The sequence below is a fragment of the Suillus plorans genome, assembly GCF_016647745.1.
Source record: "Suillus plorans strain S12 chromosome Unknown HD556scaffold_12, whole genome shotgun sequence".
NCBI lineage: Eukaryota > Fungi > Basidiomycota > Agaricomycetes > Boletales > Suillaceae > Suillus > Suillus plorans.
In genome coordinates, this window is record NW_024537396.1 from 621,189 (window position 1) to 638,360 (window position 17,172).

Below are 17,172 nucleotides of genomic sequence, written 5' to 3' on the forward strand. Positions count from 1 at the left end.
TGACGGCAAATCGAACCGTCACCAAAGATCCACCATAATTCCGAAGATGCTATATGCCGCTGACGTGTGGTTCACACCAGTATATCGCACTGGATCGAACGTAAGTCAAAGAGGATCCCTGGGAGTAGCGGGCAAGATGTCAACAGTGCAACGGATAGCAGCAATCACAATAACGGGAGCCATGAGGACCACGGCAACTGACACACTCGAGACTCACGCTAACCTTCTACCCATTCCCCTTCTCCTACAGAATACCTGCCATCGTGCCATAGTCCGTCTGGCCGCTCACCCCCCAACCCACCCCCTCTACGAACACGTCAGAAGAACCGCAAAACGTTATGTCCAATGACACCGCACCTCGCTTCATCGACTGACCCGCTCCTTCGACATTGACCCCAAGGAAATAGAAACACTCACGGGTGCCATCCAACACCCATCATATAGCAGCCCATATTCAGTGCATATCGCTGACTCCAAAGAAGCATCCATCACCGAGCAAGCCCTACTCAACGACGACATCCAGGTCTTCAGTGATGGCTCGGGACACAACGGCCGAATAGGCGCAGCAGCTGTACTGACACGTGAGGGACAAGAACCTCGTGTCCTCCGATTCTATCTAGGCACCGAAGAGGAGCACACGGTCTACGAGGCTGAGGCAGTAGGACTGACCTTGGCCGCCCACTTGCTAGCCACAGAACGCCATCTGACTTTCCCATCCTCCATCCTAGCAGACAACCAAGCGGTACTAAAATTCGGTGAGCGCACGGCACCGAAAGCAGGGCATTACTTAGTCGAGCATTTCAGACGCATGATGACAGGACTCAAGAAAGCCCATCGCGGGCGAGAGTACTCAGTGACGGTCAGGTGGATAGCAGAACACAGCAAGGTCAAAGGCAATGAACTCGCGGACCAGGAAGCAAAGATAGCAGCAGAGAGTTGGCAAAACAATAGCACGGCCGATGAACTACCTCGATACCTATCAATCGGACACCTCCCTAGCAGCCTCTCGGCCATTAAGCAGGCCCTCAAGAAAGACACTAGGCAGAGATGGGAACGCGCCTGGAGCAAATCACCACGATACGCACGCATGAAGACACTAGACCCCCACCTCCTTTCACGCTCATTCATCAAACTTGTTGCAAACCTTCCCAAGCGTCTCATTGGCCTTTATATGTATTTCTGCACCAGACACATCGCTCTGAACCTGCACCTCCATCGCATCAACCGAAGCGCTACCCCCAACTGCCCCATATGCCTACACACAGAAGAGTCGATACACCACTTCCTCTTCGAATGTCCTCAATACGACCGAGAACGCTTTATCCTCCACCAGAAATTGGGCCGCAAATCTACCTCCCTCCCCTTCCTGCTCACAGACTCAACAGCGATGGAACACTTTCTCAGATATGTGAACAGTACAGGCCGACTGAAGCCCACCTTCGGTGACGTGAATCTCCCCCCTCCACCTGACAGATAATGACATCACCCACGCAGAACGAACCACTAGTACAGTTGAATCCACCCACATGCCTCACGACACACCACCTCATGACCTCACGACCTCACGACTCTACGACTCCACGACTCTACGACATCACCAACGTTCACCAAACGCCCATAATTAAATCAAAACTTACCCACATGAAGACACAGGCCCAGAGAAAGGAAGGCCACGAGAGGATCAGACGGGAGACGAGAAGAGGGAACAAACACCATTCTATGTCACTTACGCAACTCTCTTTTAGCTTCATGTACAGACTGTCCCCAGGGACAGTCAAGTACGCGCTTCAGTTCACAAGTACCACGCACCAGACACAGACACACATACTTACGATAGGAAGAGAGCAGTCAAACTCATCTTCGAATGGACTGCGCGTCTAAAACGGCCGGCGGGAACGGCGGACTGATGGAGGACATCCTCACATCAGGGCATTCGCGAGTCCAGAGATGTAGATAGGGCAGGGGCCCTGTAGACTAGTTAGGATTGTCTGACATAGGGTACATTACCCCAATGGACAGAAATTGGAATCAAAAAAAAAAAAAAAAACCCAGGAGATGGCAGTTAATTATTAACCGACATTTTTTAACACATATTGACAGTCGGCACGTGATTTTTTCGTCCAAGCTATTAACTGTTATTAACTGGTCAAAAACAGGTGCACATTGCCTTCCAAGGGGAGCTTTGCCAGTAAAAGGCGAAAATCGGCTGCTGCAGAACTCGGAATAAGGCCATCGTGAACTGTTTCGGATGGAACTGAGGTGCCAAGAACTGAACCACTCATAGCCGTCAAATCTGTAAGGAGGTCTGTGATACAAGCAAAAAGTTAGATCAGTAGAATTTTGATTGACATATCTATTATATCCCAATCACTCCGTCGTCTGACACTCCGAAAAATGTTCCTGACATATTAGTATGATTCAGGTGCAACCCAATGGCTAGAATGACACAAATATGTCAGTATGAGATTCTACGAGCCTTTATCCACCCAACATGAGGCAAATCAGGACGAATTTGATATAACGGCATGCCTAGGATGCCATGGTAGGACATGTGTTGGACTCAGTCGTACATGATGACTGTACGAGCACAGGAGTAAAAGGATTAGTAATACATACATAGATGAATAATGTAGGGAACACCGACTTACCCGGGAATAGCCGGAGCGGTGTCGATTAGTAAGCACAGCACGGAGAACAGACAAGTCCGTTTTCATATGTTTCGGATCGGACGCATAGTATTAACCGTTTAACAGTATATATATTGTACGAAGTAGTTACAATGAATTCAGCCTTTTTATCAAATATTCTACTCTAAAACATCTACTCTAAACTACAGATAACTACAGGTTATGAGCCCTGCTCCAACAATCATGGATAACACGCACCACAGCAGCTCCTCATTGTACACCATCCCCAAACTTGCCGACGATGGCTCGAATTGGATAACCTACAAGGAAAGAGCGTTAACAGTGATCCGCGCACGAGGATTGATGCGATACCTTGATGGTCGAATCAAAGAACCTACCCCATACAAGACCAACTCGGCTGGAAAGTACGAAAAGGCTGATGGCACGGTAGCAACTGAAACAGAAGTAGAAGAACTTGAAGAGAAGATAGATGAATATCTACAGAAGGACTCACTCGCAAAGCAACACTTATTTAGCACGATCTCGGATCAGCTATTGTTGCGCGTCCAGCACCTTGGCAACGCCTCGAAGATATGGTCCGAAATTCGGACAATACACGAAGGCAAGACAGAATTAGTTCAAATAGATCTGCGCCGGAAGTTGCAAGAATCAAGATGTGAGGAAGGAGGTGATGTGAAGACTCACTTTGGGGACATGTTTCGCATCCGCGAAACGCTAGCAGGCATGGGGGCGAGCATAGAAGAAAAGGACTTCTACGCAATTATAATGGGATCTCTGCCAGAATCTTACAGACCCCTGTTATCGTCAATCAATGCGACAGCCCGAATCACAAAGCAACCACTCACCCCATACGAGCTAGTCAGTGTCGTCTCTGAAGAGTACGAGCACAGACAACTAGCAAACCCAAAGACCTCAAAGAAAGGAGGCAACAGCGCATTCTCGGCCAAGGACAGTACGAAAAGGAATTGTACAAGCACCGCAAGCAAGGATGTTACGTGTTTCAACTGCGAGAGGAAGGGTCATTACAAAACCGATTGTTGGAGACCTGGAGGAGGGAAAGAAGGTCAGGGACCAAGGCAAGGTGGAAAGGCGCCAAGACAAACGGCTAATGCGGCAGACAAGATCGAAAGAGCAAATGATTATGCTTTTGTCACATCAGATCTAGCAAATGTGGCAAAAAGGATCAACATACCTGCCGAGAGACAAGGAGCCATTATTGATTCGGGCGCAACGTCCCATTTCTGCCCCGACCGCTCGAAGTTCATAACATTCACCTCCATCGAAGCACAAGATGTGCACACTGCAGACGGTTCTACCATCAGCGCCATAGGAAAAGGGGATATAAAGATAGACCTACCTTTGGGAACAAAGAAGACCACTGTGACTCTCAAAGACACCCTATATACGCCAAAGATGGCATTCACGTTAATATCGGCCAACAGAATCGCTACCGCCGGTTTCGCATTACACCTCGAAGATAACATGTGCAGGATATTGACCCCAGCACCAGAGCGAAGACCCATAGCCGAAATTCCTCAAATAGAAGGACTATATCGAATCGCAGCATCAGTGACCCATAGCGCAAACTCAGCAATAACGAAACATACCATCGATGAATTACACCGAGCATTGGGACATGTATCCCACGAAGCGATCACAAATGCTATAAAGAAGGGCATGATCAGAGGTATAACGTTAGATGAAAGTTCAAACCCTACCTTTTGCGAAATGTGCGCAAAGGCCAAAGCCACTCGACAACCATTTCCAAACGAGTCAAAGACCAGATCATCCGCATATGGGGACCTCGTCCATACAGATCTATGGGGTCCGGCACAAACCGAAACGATAAACGGATGCCTGTATTATATCACCTTTACAGATGATTTTAGTCGGGAAATGAGGGTAACATTCCTGAAGAGAAAGAGCGACGCACTTACCGCATTCAAGGAATACGAGGCTTATGTAAGCCGACAATATAATGCGCGTCTGCGCAAAGTACGGTCGGATCGAGGAGGAGAGTACCTAAGCAAGGAGTTTGATGAATATCTGAAGGAAAAAGGAATAAAGAGACAACTCACCATGCACGATTCCCCACAGCAGAATGGTGTAGCCGAAAGACTAAATCGAACATTAGTCGAACACGCGCGAGCCATGCTACTCGCAAAGGACCTACCAAAGTTTTTATGGGCCGAAGCCGTCAATTACACAACATGGCTCAAAAATCGCCTACCTTCGAGGGCGATCCCAGGATACACGTCCTATGAATTGCTACACAAAGCAAAACCAAGTTTAGTAAACGCACGGGAATTCGGCGCACGACTCTATGTGCACTCACCAGATGGAGGAAAGCTCGAAGCTAGAGCAGAAGAAGGTCAATTTGTGGGAATAGACGAGGAAAGTAAAGCTTACCGAGTATACTGGCCGAAGAAGAGAAGAGTATCTGTCGAACGCAATGTTAGCTTTGTCCCGCCGGACATCATCGTTCGTAACGACATACTGGACGAGGGGGAGTATAACCAGGAAGAACAGATCAACATACCGAATATCGTCCAGCCCGTCGCAACATCCCAAGTCCCACAAACACCAAGCCAACCTCCCAAAACGCCACCCCAGAGTACACAGCAACTTCCAGACCCAATAACGCCCAGAACCACGAGAGTACGACCCCCTGCAGGATACTACAAAGCGTTAAATGAAGGAGAAAGAGCAACCATAGCAATGGAAAACTCACCGGACAACACTCAATCGAATTCTTTTCCATATATGGCCATGGCAGCCGCAGAGAAGGAACCGACACTTAGAGAAGTGTTAAATGGACCAGACGCAGAGGAATGGCAACAAGCCATAGACTATGAGATTGGTCAATTAGAGAAACTCAAGACATGGGAAATTGTGGACCCACCTAAAGGCGCGAATATAATACCTTGCCATTTTGTCCTAGCGACAAAGCGTGGACCAAATGGCGAGAAGGTAAAGCTGCGTGCGAGACTTGTCGCAAATGGTCAGCGCCAAGAGTATGGCGTAGACTATCAAGAAACGTTCGCACCTACCTCAAGTATGACGACAATTCGTACTGTCCTAACGATGGCAGCTAAGCACAACTGGGAAATACATCAAGTCGATGTTAAAAGTGCTTACCTCAATGCCAAGCTCAACGACAACATATATATGCGCGCGCCGCCAGGATACTTGAACGAAGGAGACGAAGGAAAGGTATTAAAGCTATTGCATAGCTTATATGGCCTAAAGCAGGCCGGTTTTGAATGGTCCGAGGAGCTAGAAGAATTTTTCCTCAGTAACGACTTCACGCGCTCTCAAGTCGACCAAGCCGTATACTATCGACAAGCCGAAGAAGAACATACCATTATCACCGTTTCCGTCGACGACATGGCCATCACATCAAAACACCTAAAGCACATCCAAAAGTTCAAAGATCAGCTTCGTAAACGTTTTGAGATTTCGGACCTAGGAGAGCTTACCTGGCTCCTAGGACTAAAGGTTGAAAGGGACCGAAAGGCGCGGACCATAATGTTGTCGCAAGAAGCATACATCGACACTATAGTCGAGAGATTCAGGATGAAGGATGCGACAACGTCGCAAACACCAATGGAAACTGGAGTAGTTCTAACGAAAGAGTCATCAGACCATTCACCAGACACCAAACCTGAAATACCCGAACAACACGTACCGTATCAACAGGCCATTGGATCGCTAATGTATGCTGCGACGAGCACACGTCCGGATATAGCCTTCGCTGTTTCGATACTCTCGCAGTTCATGCGAGAGCCAGCTAGTGCGCACTGGGAAGCTGCTAAACGAGTCATACGCTATCTAAAGGGGACAAAGAATTCAAAACTTACCCTAGGAACCACAAATCAAGGTTTAGAAGCGTTTGTAGACGCTGATTGGGCGAGTCAGCCCCATCGACACTCAATATCGGGCTATATCGTCCTGTTGCACGGATCTCCAGTAGCGTGGAGCGCGCGAAAGCAGTCGCTAGTTGCTTTATCAACCGCCGAAGCGGAATATATTGCGCTGACGTCGGTAGCGCGCGAAATCCTATATCTAAAAAGTCTCATCAGTGAGCTATACGAGCCGATGGATGAATGTATCCCCACCTACTGCGACAACCAAGGAGCAATAGCGTTAGCATCAAACAACAAATTCCGCGCACGCACCAAGCATATTGACATAAGGTATCATTACATCCGCGACCTTGTCGAAAACGGCACCATCCAACTCCAATATTGTCCGACGCTCGAAAACGTTGCGGACGCTTTTACGAAAGCACTGCCGGCACCACGGTTTAGGGAATTGAGAGGGAAGATGAAGGTGGACTGTGCTCGAGGGGGAGTGTTGGACTCAGTCGTACATGATGACTGTACGAGCACAGGAGTAAAAGGATTAGTAATACATACATAGATGAATAATGTAGGGAACACCGACTTACCCGGGAATAGCCGGAGCGGTGTCGATTAGTAAGCACAGCACGGAGAACAGACAAGTCCGTTTTCATATGTTTCGGATCGGACGCATAGTATTAACCGTTTAACAGTATATATATTGTACGAAGTAGTTACAATGAATTCAGCCTTTTTATCAAATATTCTACTCTAAAACATCTACTCTAAACTACAGATAACTACAACATGGTACATTATTTACAGTTCTTGACCGGTGTCCCTCCAGCCTTGAATTATTTACAGTTAATAACCCGGTTAATAACTCGGTTAATTAACCGCTGTTAAAAATTATTGAATTTTTCACCGCACCCTATGAATCCGGCTCACCCTCGATCCTACACAGCCACTGGATGACACGGGGCTCGTGAATTCGGAGAAAAAATACCGGCCGTGCTCTATCAAATTCGAATTAATGAGGATACCCGAAGCAGAGCTCATGCGCAAGATGAAAAGCCTGAGGTCGCGTCAGTGGACGAGACTGACTACTTAATCACTGCGCTCGTGCTTAAGAGTATCTCCGTAGTAAGGTTGTTATCAGTGTAGACATCGGCACAAGGAATGAAAGTCAATCGCGCTCGACCTAGCCATAGAAAGCACGTTAACACTCAAGTACGCAACGCGCAAATAAGACTTGAAAGGCTCAGATAACATGAAGCTTGAGATAAATAACTACTCGAAACTAAGTATCTCGATGCTCTGGTCCACAACTTCATTCGCGACAAAATCCAGTCCACCCCGTTGTGCCGAGCTCCAAAGTCTGCCCACGAAATCGAAGGTTCGCAACATCACCTTGTTTCCTTCCACTATTAAATTGAGTCCAAAGAACTTCTCTGCAGTGATAGTCTCGATATACGGAAGTCCAGATCCAAGTGGCTCGAGGAACAGATCCGCGCCTGAACTGAATGTTTTGCCCTCGATAAGTCGTTGATTCCATCTAATGCCATTCCCAGCCTTGAAGTCCGCTACTCGATGAGGGTTGAAATCGCGGATACACAGTGGTCGCGGGTCAGGATCCATTATCTGGGAGCCGTGCAAAGATACAGCCCGTAAACCATCGATGACATGTTTGCAAGAATCGTGCGAGTCTCCCTTGAAGGATCGAGTATATTTTAGTCCCCATTTAGACCAGGGCAAACTAGGCAAACTGTCGCTTGCTTTTCCATATCGGCGCGTATAGGCGGACTGGAGTTCCAACAGGGTGTTGCGCTCGACATACAGTGTGACACAAGTGTGGCTCTCCTCAACAATCGTCATGCTGATAGTGATGATATCATTATGCATGCGGGAATGGGACGAGTCGGAGTTGATACAGATTATTTGACATTCAAAGGGTGCCCGCAAGGTAGGGAGCGAGAATTTGGCAGTAAGATGGAGAGCATCGGGGAAATCAACGAGGGAATACAACAGTAGTTCCTCGCTGTTGACGACGAGAATTGTTTCGTTTGTTAGGAATTTGAAATCTAGAATTCTATGAGCCGGCTTGAGGCACTACAAGTCCAGGTAAGTCACGGGTTACAACAATGAGTCAGGAGATTCACTGACCAGAGAAACGTCCTTTGACTTCCAGTTCCAAATTTGCAAAATGTCGGCCGGTTCACCATGTGCTATGAGAACATCGATGAACAAAATGCCACAATAATGCCCGAAAATGGAGAATGACATATCGGGGGGGTCGAGTAATTCGCAGCCGACCTCTTTGTTGAGGGTTTTTACCACAGCGGATCCAGCTTCAGGGTGGACTTTATCAGGCTCTGAAAGTGATCTGAAAATAAGATCATGGGCGTGACTTTCCCTTTACTTACGTTAATACAATCTGACCAAGTCACTAAGATGCAACTTGAAGGAACTACTGACCCTGGGGATGCTTTGACAAGGCAAACCAAAAGGTCTTGTATGGGTGAAAAACCGCAGAGTTGGAATTCGCTATCGAGTCGGCAGTTCCATTCACGCAAGCTCGTGCTATCGGAATGATCAGGGTCTGTCACTTGCGGCTGCAAAAACCTTAGTCGATTTTCATTCTGCACTTTGAATGCCAGAATACCGCAAGACCACATGAAGTCACGGGGAATGTGCGGTATAGAGATGGGATTACTTTTGAAATATTCGGCTTTCTGCCATGCAAATTCGCTTTGTCGAAGTGATTTGCGAAGCGATGAGACGGTGTGATCTGGGCCAGGTGAAGGGACTGGAATCAAGTTGAAATACTTGAGGTCAATCGAATATAAAAACTCCGAGGAAGAGTCGATCATGTGTCGAATATCGTGGCATACCTGGAGAAAGACTGAGTTAATAATTTGGAAATAGAAAGCTTAGTCCTTACTCGACGTGCTCGCGCTAGTTCGTAGCCATCCAGATGGCTGAGTATGTATACGAGGATTTCGACGGGCAGATCTAACAGTTCTAGGGTGGCATGACGAACTTGGTTCATGACTATGGGCACTGCCAGTGACTCGGAGGTGAGATTTATTTGCAAGATTTAGAAGATATCAGCACGAGCCTTGCTAGCCTTGCACCTTTCAGAGAATAATGCGGAGTTAAGAATGTAGGTGGGCAATGATGGATTTATTGTGGCAGCCACAGAATTCGAGCGAGGCTCCGTTTTATACACTGCGACATGGCCATTGATGATGGTCGATGTGTCGGGGAACCATCATTGTCGATCGGTTTCGTACAATCGGAAGTGGCCAAGACTACAGGTGCTAATAACGCGTGAGCAAGACAGTACATATGTCATGATTGAGCTTCAAACTGAAACTTGAGGTTGGACTTCACAACCGCAGGGACACGCTTCTTCTGAAGCTCAAGACTGTCTTGGGCGCCTTGGGCCACATGTCGACGGCTTGGATCTTGATATGATGACTGGAGAATGTGTTCAAGTTGCTTGTGTCCAACTATCGTGGAACAATTCGAAGGTGTATTTTCATGTGTTTACTATGCTTTTGGCTGGCTTCGATGGTTATTGGAGTCATCTTGGGTTTGTCTATGTTGCCAGGGCCAACCGCGCGGTCGTGTGATAGGTGACGGTCATGACTTCAAGTCAATAGTAGGTCCTAGTTTCAATCAAAGGTTGCTGTAAGCTCGTTGCTTACTTGAGTTCCCATAATCAACATAAATACTGTCCGCGATAAACAAAGTGCTTTGTTTATCACTGCGTAACGGTTAAGGGACGACAGTCTTGACTATTGCTTGGCCAGTAATATTACATAATATGACGTGACGTGGTCAAGCACATGTGTATCCAACACGGCGTCGAGACTACTAGCTTACTATTTCATACATCAAGCCTTCAAGCTTCAAGGTCTGCCCTAGTATGACTCTCAGGTAAGCGAGTTAAACCCTTGTCAACTAAACTCCGCTTGAATCAGTAAGTTTACAGTCCAAACAGTGCGGGGAGGGCGATTTGCTGGCACAACCCCCGTTCGTTCATCATTCCAATGGACTCCACTGTCAAACACGATCATGTCGTGCAGTTTTCTGACCATCTGTATGCCTTTATGCAGATGGAGGTTATCATTGGATATTCATCCTTGTCATCGTTGGAATCAACCAATCACGGTATGATTGAATTTCCTTCGCGTAAATAGTGGCGTAGTCCTTTTGTCATTCTATAAATGATGGCTTGATTGCAGAACTCGATTTCCTGATGATTCCTCCCATGGCCGTGATGGAAGGTGGCTCCGCAGAATTTGAATGCAACCTGGAGTCTTTCAGTCTTGTGCTGTTCCGTGTGGCCATGAAATACGATCCAGAATGTCACTGACTCTGACACAAGGATCTTGAACCTGCGGCGATTCGATGGCTGAGATCATAACAAGGCATACCTGGTTTGTGCACCAAGAACAATTGGACTGACCGATCTTTTTTTTTTGGCTGTTGGACCCTTTTGAAATTGCAAAGGACTCCAGGAATTGGAAGACGTAGATGCACAATACATGGTCATAGCTGAGACCAAGGAATTGCAGTTGCGTTGCACTATACGCGCTTGAGCAACCGACGTTGATCGCTTACTTTGAACAGTTGTATATTCTGTATCACTACGTGATAAGGCTTCCTGGAGCTCAATTATGAATTTCACTGGGAACCAGTCAGTTCCTCAGGCTATTGTCCTCTTGCTCACGTGTTATTAACACCTGTAGTTTTGACCACTTCCGATTGTACGAAACCGATCGACAATGACGGTTACCCGACACATTGACCATCATCGATGGCCATGTCGCAGTGCATAAAATGGAGCCTCGCTCGAATTCTGTGGCTGCCACAATAAATCTTTCGTAGTTGTCGCCGCATCATTGCCCACCTACATTCTTAACTCCACATTATCATCATTTTTTTCTCTGAAAGTTGCAGGCTAGCAAGGTTCGTGCTGATGTCTTCTAAATCTTGCAAATAAATCTCACCTCCGAGTCACTAGCAGTGCCCATCAGTCATGAACCAAGTTCGTCATGCCACCCTAGAACTGTTAGATCTGCCCGTCGAAATCCTCGTATACATACTCAGCCATCTGGATGGCTACGAACTAGCGCGAGCACGTCAAGTAAGGACAAAGTTTTCTATTTCCAAATTATTAACTCGGTCTCTCCAGGTATGCCACGATATTCGACACACGATCGACTCTTCCTCGGAGTTGTTATATCCGATTGACCTCAAGTATTTCAACTCGATTCCAGTCCCTTCACCTGGCCCAGATCACACCGTCTCATCGCTTCACAAATCACTTCGACAAAGCGAATCTGCATGGCAGAAAGCCGAATATTTCAAAAGTAATCCCGTCTCCATACCGCATGCGTATATCACCCATGACGTGTTCATGTGGTCTTGCGGTATTCTGGCACTCGATGTGCAGAATGAAAATCGACTAAGATTTTTGCAGCCGCAAGTGACAGACCCTGATCATTCCAATAGCACAAGCTTACGTGAATGGGACTACCAATTCGATGGCGAATTCCCACTCTGCGATTTTTCACCCACACAAAACCTTTTGGTTTGCCTTGTCGAAGCATCCCCAGGGTCAGTAGTTCCTTCAAGTTGCATCTTAGTGACTCAGTCAGATTGTATTAACATAAATAAAGGGAAAGTCATGCCTGTGATATTATTTTCAGGTCGCTTTCAGAGCCTGATGAAGTCCATCCTGAAGCTGGATCCGCTGTGGTGAAAACCATCGACAAAGAGGTCGACTTCGAATCATTGGACCCCTCCACTGTGTCATTCTCCATTTTCGGGAATTATTGTGGTATTTTGTTCAGTGAGGTTCTCAACGCAGATAGTGACCCGGTCGAAATTTTGCAAATTTGGAACTGGAAGTCAAAGGACGTTTCTCTGGTCAGTGAATCTCCTGACTCAGTGTTGTGACTCGTGACTTACCTGGACTTGTAGTGCCTCAAGCCGGCTCATGAAATTCTGCATTTCAGTTTTCTAACAAACGAAACAATTCTCGTCGTCAACAGCGAGGAACTACTGTTATATTCCCTCGTTGATTTCCCCAATGCTCTCCATCTTACTGCCAAATTCTCGCTCCCTGCCTTGCGGACACCCTTTGAATATGAAACAATCCGTATCAAGGACTCCATCTCGTCCCATTCCCGCATGCATGATCATATCATCAATATCAACATGAAGATTGTTGGGGACCGCCACAGCGTCGCTTCAAGTTGTGTCGCACTGTATGTTGAGCGCAACACCCTGTTAGAACTCCAGTCAGCCTACACGCGCCGATATGGAAAAGCAAGCGACAGTTCCCCTAGTTTGCCTTGGTCTGAATGGGGGCTAAAACATACTCGATTCTTCAGAGGAGACTTGCTCGATTCTTGCAAAAATGTCGTCTTTGGTTTACGGGCTGTATCTTTTCTCGGCTCCCAGATAATGCATCCTTTGCCGCGACCACTGTGTATCCGCGATTTCAACCCTCATCGAGTAGCGGACTTCAAGGCTGGGAATGGCATTAGATGGAATCAACAACTCATCGAGGGCAACTTATTGGATTCAAGTGCGGATATGTTCCTCGAGCCACTTGGATCTGGACTTCCGTATATCGAGACTATCACTGAAGAGGAGTTCCTTGGATCCGAGTTAATAGTGGAAGGAAACAAGGTGATGGTGCTATCCTTCGATTTCGTGGGCAGACTTAAGAGCCCGACGCTACCGGATGACCCGCATATTGTCGAGAATGAACCTGTGAGCCAGAGCATCGAGATACTTAATTTCGACTAGTTATTTATCTCAAGCTTCATGTTACTTGAGCCTTTCAATTCATTTTGCGTCTTATTTGCGCGTTGCGTACTTGAGTGTTAACGTGCTTTCTATTGCCAGGTCGAGCGCGATCGACTTTCATTTGATTATCATTCAACGTCTATGCTGATAACAACCATACGGAGATACTCTTCAGCACGAGTACAGTGATTAGGATCCAACTGTTACCTTGGTATTAGATTCGGGCGGCTGATGTGTGCTATTGAGTGTTCGCTGCACTATGCATCAGCCGCCCGCCGGAATCATGACTGGAGAGTTCGTGAGCCTGGGCGGCTCATAATTTAAAAAAGGTCTTCGTGATGCATAAATTCAGTCTCATGCTTAAGACATTTCACCTTGTAACTCACATCATTACAGCTTCAGCCGTACACTGGGCTGGGACTTCATTGACATTCCGCATCATCGTCAGTACCTTCCTGTTTGGTAGATCTGTCGAACATCTTGGTGTCCTCCAGTCGAGTATTCGCCGATCTGCATGGAATGAACTACACGGTGAAACTCGATTGTTAACGACGAAACATAATCAATAGTTATAAGTTACATGGAAACAAATTACGTGATTTGTTGCGAGTACATGTCTTAGTGGCATAGTTCCGATACTTGTCACTGATTCATTCCGAACAGGTTCTTCATTCTCTCTCTAGCGATGATCAGTCTCATCCACTGACACGACCTCAGGATAACTCTTCATCTTGCGCCTGAGCTCTGCTTCTGGAATCCTCAACTTGAATTTGATAGAGCACGGCCGGTATGTTTTCTCCGAATTCAGGAACCCCGTGTCATCCAACGGCTGTGTAGGATCGAGGGTGAGCCGGAAGGCCCAAAGGATCAGGACCACGCCTATGAATACCGATCTGTACCAATTGAAGTGAGCCTGGAAGAATTGCCATGTATGTAGAAATATAGCTTAACCTGTTTGCGACATGTTGACCAGGGCAAATACTGTAAATAATATTATTGCCATTGAAAGAACTAATAGTCCAAAGGCCGTGCTTACCGCCGACCAAACCCAAAAAGAAAATTATTTAAATCATCTCTCAGGCGACCTTGGTCGTCAATCCAGCGTTGAGGCTTGAATGCGTTAGGCTCGGGAAAGACTTCTGGATCTCGACAGATGGCCCTAATGCAGTAACAGTCAGGTCTTCATGCTTGTATTCAGAAGTTCGATACTTACCAAGTGTTGCCGAATACTGTAGTGCCGGCTGGAATGTAGTAGTTTTCCTGATGCCATATCATCAGTCGCGCAAGTAAGTTGTTCTAAGATCACTTGCCCAAATCACATCTTTGGTTGTTCGGTGAGGAACTCCTGCAGTATAGTCGTCGAAAACCGCGGGTACAAGCCACAAAGACGATACCCACCATTGGGAGCAACAGGTCTCCATCTCGAAGCCTCAGAGATGAAGGCACGCAGACGAGTAAGGGATTGTTGGTCGGCAAAAGTTGGCGCTTGAGTGCAAAGATCATTGAATTCTACAGAACTGCGATAGGGAATCAAATTACCTTGGTGCCTTCCGATGACCGCATCGAGCTCGGCTTGAACTTTACCTTGCTCCTCGGGGAAACATGCGGCTGCCAGGAGCACGTTGCACAAGGCCAAAGTAGTCTGAACCTTGTTTTCAGCCACGTACTTATCTTCGGACACAACGAAAACACCTCACCGTATCAGAGCCAGCTCCAAAGAAGGCAGCACTGAGGAAAGCTGTCTCGACCTCTGTCAAACCATAGTGGCTGCTATTTTCTAACATAAATCTCGTGAACGAAGGACCAATATCCACATCGCTTTGCTGCAGAATAGCTTGAACACTTTGTGCGAAGATTGGTGAGGCGAGGCATACCATTTGCTCTTTTACTCGATTCAGCTGACCAGTGTGGAGCCGCTTGCTCCTCTCAAACCCCCGTTTCAATTCTCGGCCATACCAAGGAATGTGTTTGAGCCATGGGATCGAGTCCACCAGGTAGTAGGCATCAGGGCGCAGGAGTTTACTTACCACCTTCATGAGTTGGTACATCTCCTTGACTAGGGGATCAGTCGCAGAAGTAGGCGTAGTAGTACCATATGCGACTTTCATCATTGTTGTCGAAGAAAAACTTTTGATAATACCTGTAAGCAATTTGCGGTCATGCCAGAAAACGCATACGTTATCACGTGGTCCTGAAAGTTGCGTGGATCATCAAGAATCTCGAGGACCAGGTTCTTCGCGTGGGACATCAGCAGGGGCTGATAAGCCTCGGCTGCTTTAGGCTGGAGGTGCGTATGAAGTGCTCTGCGACACGTTGAAAAACAACTTAACAGAAAGTGTTGCAGTCTGCGAACCTACGCTTCTGACGGAACTTTTCTCCAAAGGGTGTAGAGGTGAGACCCTGTCCGCCGCTAAATATCTCTCCAGCAGCAATCATGCGAGGACGGTCAGCTAGCGCTGCGCCCTGATTCTCCATGATATCCATGGCGGCCTGCAACAGAATAAATCCAATGAGCTTGGACATGACAACTTGGCGTCGAGGAACTGACTTTGTACCGGCCAATAACCACGAATTTTCTGAGTCCAGACCGAAGAGTAATCAGAGGACCATGCTCGTCAACCCAACCCGCTATGGTAAGAAATGACCTAATCAGTGCCAGACCATGAGCGTTGAAGACTATGTGTTGAATGCGAAACTTTACTTGCGATGCGGCAGAAAGTGTCCCCGAAGCCTCCAAGTGGAAGGGGAAGGTGGGAGATGAAGGCCGTTCGTCAATTGAGGAAGGTAAGCCTGAGCAATTACTCCTATCACACCAAGACAAGTCACAGCGCCGACAATGAGCCGTGCGTTGTCAGGAATGGACAGGTCAGACAATTGTAACATGGCTGATGAAAAGGGCGCAAGGAATGGTCAGAGAGAATTCAGCGTAAAGTTATAACTGGTTTTTCAAATCCTCAATGTAACAGTTGGTCAACGTACTTCAAATTCTGAAATCCATGCCATTACTGCCACGTCGTCGCGGTAGCGTTGGAGTACTTCAAGTTGGCTTAAGGAAGGTAAGTCCGAGAAATTACTCAAGACAAACCGCAGCACCGAAAAGCGTGGTAGCACCGAAAAGCGTGGTGGCACCGGAGTCATTTGACAAACATAATTCAATTATGTCTCGTCTCAAGGGTAATTGAATGAAATTCTGCTGGAACCCAGCTGAAACAGCTTGAACATAAGCGCTAGCGGTGAAACCACGGTTACCAGTGACCACAAGCCGCGGTTGACCAGATGACTCGTGCGACGCATGTGACGTGTCACAAATCGACCACTTCAACTTGAACTTTTACACACTTTTGACAATTGGCACGCCTTGGCAAGCTAATAACTACACTCAGCATGCAGACATAGCATGAAGAGCTGCAAAGAGATGTAATGCGATGCATAATGTCCAATACGTGATAGATCTTGCACTTGCGGAGATCCTGACCGCCGAGGCTAACCTTCAGCTGCACACTCTGCTCTGAATTTTTTTCTTTTATGATCTGAGTGCACGTCTTTATCCAGACACGCTTGAAGCTTTTGTAGTGACCAGAACCTTACTTTTTGTTTCGTGGTTCTTATAAGTATCAGGTTTCTCTTCGACCAATTTCCTCCGGTGAGTTACAGGCGCACCACATTTCCCAACCGTCTCACCACAAGATTAATCTTTAGACATCAACGTCTCGTGCGGCACAATGATGCTGCTCATTTATACGGTACAAGAATCAAGAATAAAGCTATCTTCCCGATGATGAAGAACGATTCCATCCACGGTGCCCTCGTTGAGCCAGGTCTTATAATCACTCTATGGTGCCTCGTTGACCCCA

The 17,172-nt window shown here is 47.0% G+C and overlaps 3 protein-coding genes across 3 annotated transcripts; 1 reads left to right on the forward strand and 2 right to left on the reverse strand.

Annotated features, from left to right (window-relative positions):
• Positions 1-7,728: 7,728 nt before the first annotated feature.
• Positions 7,729-9,759, reverse strand: HD556DRAFT_166653 (uncharacterized protein). The gene is made up of 5 exons (XM_041309776.1): positions 9,609-9,759; positions 9,432-9,550; positions 8,966-9,381; positions 8,654-8,903; positions 7,729-8,599 (listed from the first exon to the last, which is right to left on the reverse strand). Exons 2-5 carry the CDS (start codon positions 9,537-9,539, stop codon positions 7,781-7,783), a joined length of 1,593 nt encoding a protein of 530 aa, XP_041163544.1. The 5' UTR covers positions 9,540-9,550; positions 9,609-9,759; the 3' UTR covers positions 7,729-7,780.
• Positions 9,760-11,272: 1,513 nt separating this feature from the next.
• Positions 11,273-13,387, forward strand: HD556DRAFT_166618 (uncharacterized protein). The gene is made up of 5 exons (XM_041309775.1): positions 11,273-11,467; positions 11,523-11,645; positions 11,694-12,118; positions 12,181-12,430; positions 12,485-13,387. The coding sequence occupies exons 2-5, from the start codon at positions 11,538-11,540 to the stop codon at positions 13,316-13,318; spliced, it is 1,617 nt and encodes a 538-aa protein (XP_041163545.1). The 5' UTR covers positions 11,273-11,467; positions 11,523-11,537; the 3' UTR covers positions 13,319-13,387.
• Positions 13,388-13,776: 389 nt separating this feature from the next.
• On the reverse strand, positions 13,777-16,627 carry HD556DRAFT_1349946 (cytochrome P450). The gene is made up of 13 exons (XM_041302341.1): positions 16,020-16,627; positions 15,867-15,963; positions 15,672-15,808; positions 15,496-15,621; positions 15,193-15,445; positions 15,016-15,141; positions 14,858-14,960; positions 14,717-14,803; positions 14,629-14,663; positions 14,532-14,578; positions 14,355-14,477; positions 14,270-14,299; positions 13,777-14,211 (listed from the first exon to the last, which is right to left on the reverse strand). The coding sequence occupies exons 1-13, from the start codon at positions 16,199-16,201 to the stop codon at positions 13,998-14,000; spliced, it is 1,560 nt and encodes a 519-aa protein (XP_041163546.1). The 5' UTR covers positions 16,202-16,627; the 3' UTR covers positions 13,777-13,997.
• Between the last annotated feature and the right edge of the window lie 545 nt (positions 16,628-17,172).

Excerpts from the sequence above, each read along its gene's own strand:
- HD556DRAFT_166653 (XM_041309776.1), bottom strand. The coding sequence starts at position 9,539 with ATGAACCAAGTTCGTCATGCCACCCTAGAACTGTTAGATCTGCCCGTC. Across the intron at positions 8,904-8,965 it reads CTTGTCAAAGCATCCCCAGG|GGAAAGTCACGCCCATGATC; the intron begins GTCAGTAGTTCC and ends ACGTAAGTAAAG. Across the intron at positions 8,600-8,653 it reads AGTCAAAGGACGTTTCTCTG|TGCCTCAAGCCGGCTCATAG; the intron begins GTCAGTGAATCT and ends CTGGACTTGTAG.
- HD556DRAFT_166618 (XM_041309775.1), top strand. The coding sequence starts at position 11,538 with ATGAACCAAGTTCGTCATGCCACCCTAGAACTGTTAGATCTGCCCGTC. Across the intron at positions 12,119-12,180 it reads CTTGTCGAAGCATCCCCAGG|GGAAAGTCATGCCTGTGATA; the intron begins GTCAGTAGTTCC and ends ACATAAATAAAG. Across the intron at positions 12,431-12,484 it reads AGTCAAAGGACGTTTCTCTG|TGCCTCAAGCCGGCTCATGA; the intron begins GTCAGTGAATCT and ends CTGGACTTGTAG.
- HD556DRAFT_1349946 (XM_041302341.1), bottom strand. The coding sequence starts at position 16,201 with ATGTTACAATTGTCTGACCTGTCCATTCCTGACAACGCACGGCTCATT. Across the intron at positions 14,961-15,015 it reads TTGGAGCTGGCTCTGATACG|ACTACTTTGGCCTTGTGCAA; the intron begins GTGAGGTGTTTT and ends AACAAGGTTCAG. Across the intron at positions 14,804-14,857 it reads GGTCATCGGAAGGCACCAAG|CGCCAACTTTTGCCGACCAA; the intron begins GTAATTTGATTC and ends TTTGCACTCAAG.